The sequence below is a fragment of the Chinchilla lanigera genome, unplaced genomic scaffold (assembly GCF_000276665.1).
Source record: "Chinchilla lanigera isolate Chin_1 unplaced genomic scaffold, ChiLan1.0 scaffold00123, whole genome shotgun sequence".
Taxonomy (NCBI): Eukaryota; Metazoa; Chordata; class Mammalia; order Rodentia; family Chinchillidae; genus Chinchilla; species Chinchilla lanigera.
The window spans coordinates 708,721-710,810 of record NW_004955524.1 but is presented as its reverse complement, the minus strand read 5'-3'; the positions used below and the strand labels follow the sequence as shown (position 1 = coordinate 710,810).

Sequence of the window (2,090 nt, the reverse complement as noted above, 5' to 3'; positions counted from 1 at the left end):
GGAGGGCGCGCGGGCACCCGGGGGGCCGCCGGTTGCAGGGCGCAGCCGCTGGGTGGAGGTTTGCTCGTGTGCCGCCCTCACCCGGACCTGCAGGTCGGCAGTGTGACCTGGGGGCGGGTCCCTGAGGCCTTGTGCTCGCGGAGGGTCGCACGGGGAGGAAGGCGTTGCCTCTGGCCGGCCTGGCCCTGACCGGCCCCCTGCCCTGCAGGCCAGCGGAGCCTGCACCACCGCGGAGATGCCCTGGAGACACTGGTCCTTCTGAACCCTTCGGACAAGTCCCTGTGTGACGAGGTAGGCGGGAGCAGCCGTGGCGGTGCGGTCCCCTGGCCCCTCCCGGCCCGGTCCTCTGCAGCCTGGAATGTCTCCAGATGCCCAGCACTGGCGCCGTCTTCGTGGTTGCCGCCCCAGCTGTGTCCCAGACCTTGGCGGGGAGGTGGGTGTTTTCAGGGGGGCCTAGCACCTCCAGCCCGGGGCCATGGAGGTCTGAAGGGGGGTGGGATCCCAGTCCCGCTTGTGTCCTGTGGCTTCTGGCCCTGCTGGCAGTTCTGCATCAGGAGCAGGAAGCGGGCAGAGCCCTGGGGCATCCCGCTGGGGGTGCCCCCTGTGCTGAGCCCTTGCACTCCTCGAGGGGCTCTCAGGCCAGAGGGGGAGCAGAGCCAGGCACAGAGGGCCTGGCCATCACGTTAGGACGGGGCCCCAGGGCGCCGGAAAGGGCAGGTAGCCCCGTGGAGCCCAGCGCCTCCTCTCCTACTGGCGATGGGTGTGGCTGGGGGCCAGGGAGTGTCCAGTGCTGGCCGCATGGCATAGACCTTTCGCGCTGTCCCCAGCTCCGGAACCTTCTGCTGGTGCCTGCTCCCCACAAGCTGCTGGTGCTGGCTGGGCCCTGCTTGGAGGAGACTGGGGAGCTGCTGCTGCAGACGGGGGGGTTCTCATCCCACCACTTCCTGCAGGTGCTGGAGGACAGGGAGGTGAGCTGCCCCCCAGCACTGAGCTCTGGCTCCTCCCCAGGGCTGCAGGCCCAACAGCCCCTCCTTGGTAGCACGGTGGCAGTGCCCTCGGTGTCCCTTGGGGTCAGGGACCACTGCCACCTTGCAGGAAAGTGCATGGTACTCGCCCACATCTGTCATCCCAACATCCTGGGAGGCTGAGGCAGGAAGATCATGAATTTGAACTCCACCTGGACAGCTTAGCAACCTAGTGAGATGGAGAGCCTGACTCAAAGTAAAAAAGAAGAAGAGCTGGGGATGTTCTGGGGGGAATGTCCGGGTTCAGGCCTCAGTACTGCAATCAGCTACTGCAGTGCGCAGCTGGGCCTGCACCTCAGCGGCCCTGAGGCTGGAAGTGGCCTCCAGGTTTCAGCTTGCAGTTGGCATGGATGGGGCCAAATGGATGAGGAAGGCAGGACAGAGTCGGTCTTGGGGTGTTCTTGGGTAGAAAGCAAGTGCAAAGGTCCTGAGGCGGGAGAGGCTGCGTGGCCCCAGGCATGGAGGCTGGGCCTTCTGGGGAGGCAAAGGACGCTTCCTAGGGGCTGGCAGCTTCTTGGGGCCGGTGTTCTGGCTGCAGAGGCCTTTTCCCACACCTCACTGCAGATCCAGGACCTGCTGAGGCGCACTCCGGCCCCGGCTGAGCCGCCCACGCTCACGCTCGGCTGCCCGCCCTTCGGGGACTGGACGCAGCTGGGCGCCACTGAGCCGGACCTGCTCGGGCATCGGCTGCGGCTCAACCCTGCCGCGCGGCTGCCGGCCTCCGCCGGGCTGCAGGAGCTCCTGGACTACCTGGCCGGGTCCCTGGAGCTCCCGTCCCCCTTCGACCTGTTGGAGCCGCCGTCCTCCGGAGACTTTCTCAAGCTCGACCCGCCGTGCTGCTACATCTTCCCCGGGGGCCTTGGGGACGCCGCCTTCTTCGCGGTCAGCGACTTCACTGTGCTGGTGAACGGAGGCTCCAACCCCAAGGCCACCTTCTGGAAACTGGTGCGCCACGTGGACCGCGTGGACGCCGTGCTGGTGACGCACGCGGGGGCCGACAGCCTCCCCGGCGTCAACAGCCTGCTGCGGCGCAAGGTGGCTGAGCGCGAGGAGGCGGCGGCCGGG

At 67.6% G+C, this 2,090-nt stretch overlaps 1 protein-coding gene across 1 annotated transcript; it reads left to right on the top strand.

The window, feature by feature from the left end:
- Window positions 1-208: 208 nt before the first annotated feature.
- On the top strand, window positions 209-2,090 carry LOC102024841 (microtubule-associated protein 1S; the record flags this gene model as incomplete). The annotated part of the gene is given in 3 exon segments (XM_013507233.1): window positions 209-291; window positions 828-968; window positions 1,590-2,090. Coding segments are annotated over 3 exon segments (725 nt in total), but the record flags the coding sequence as incomplete, so codon positions are not given.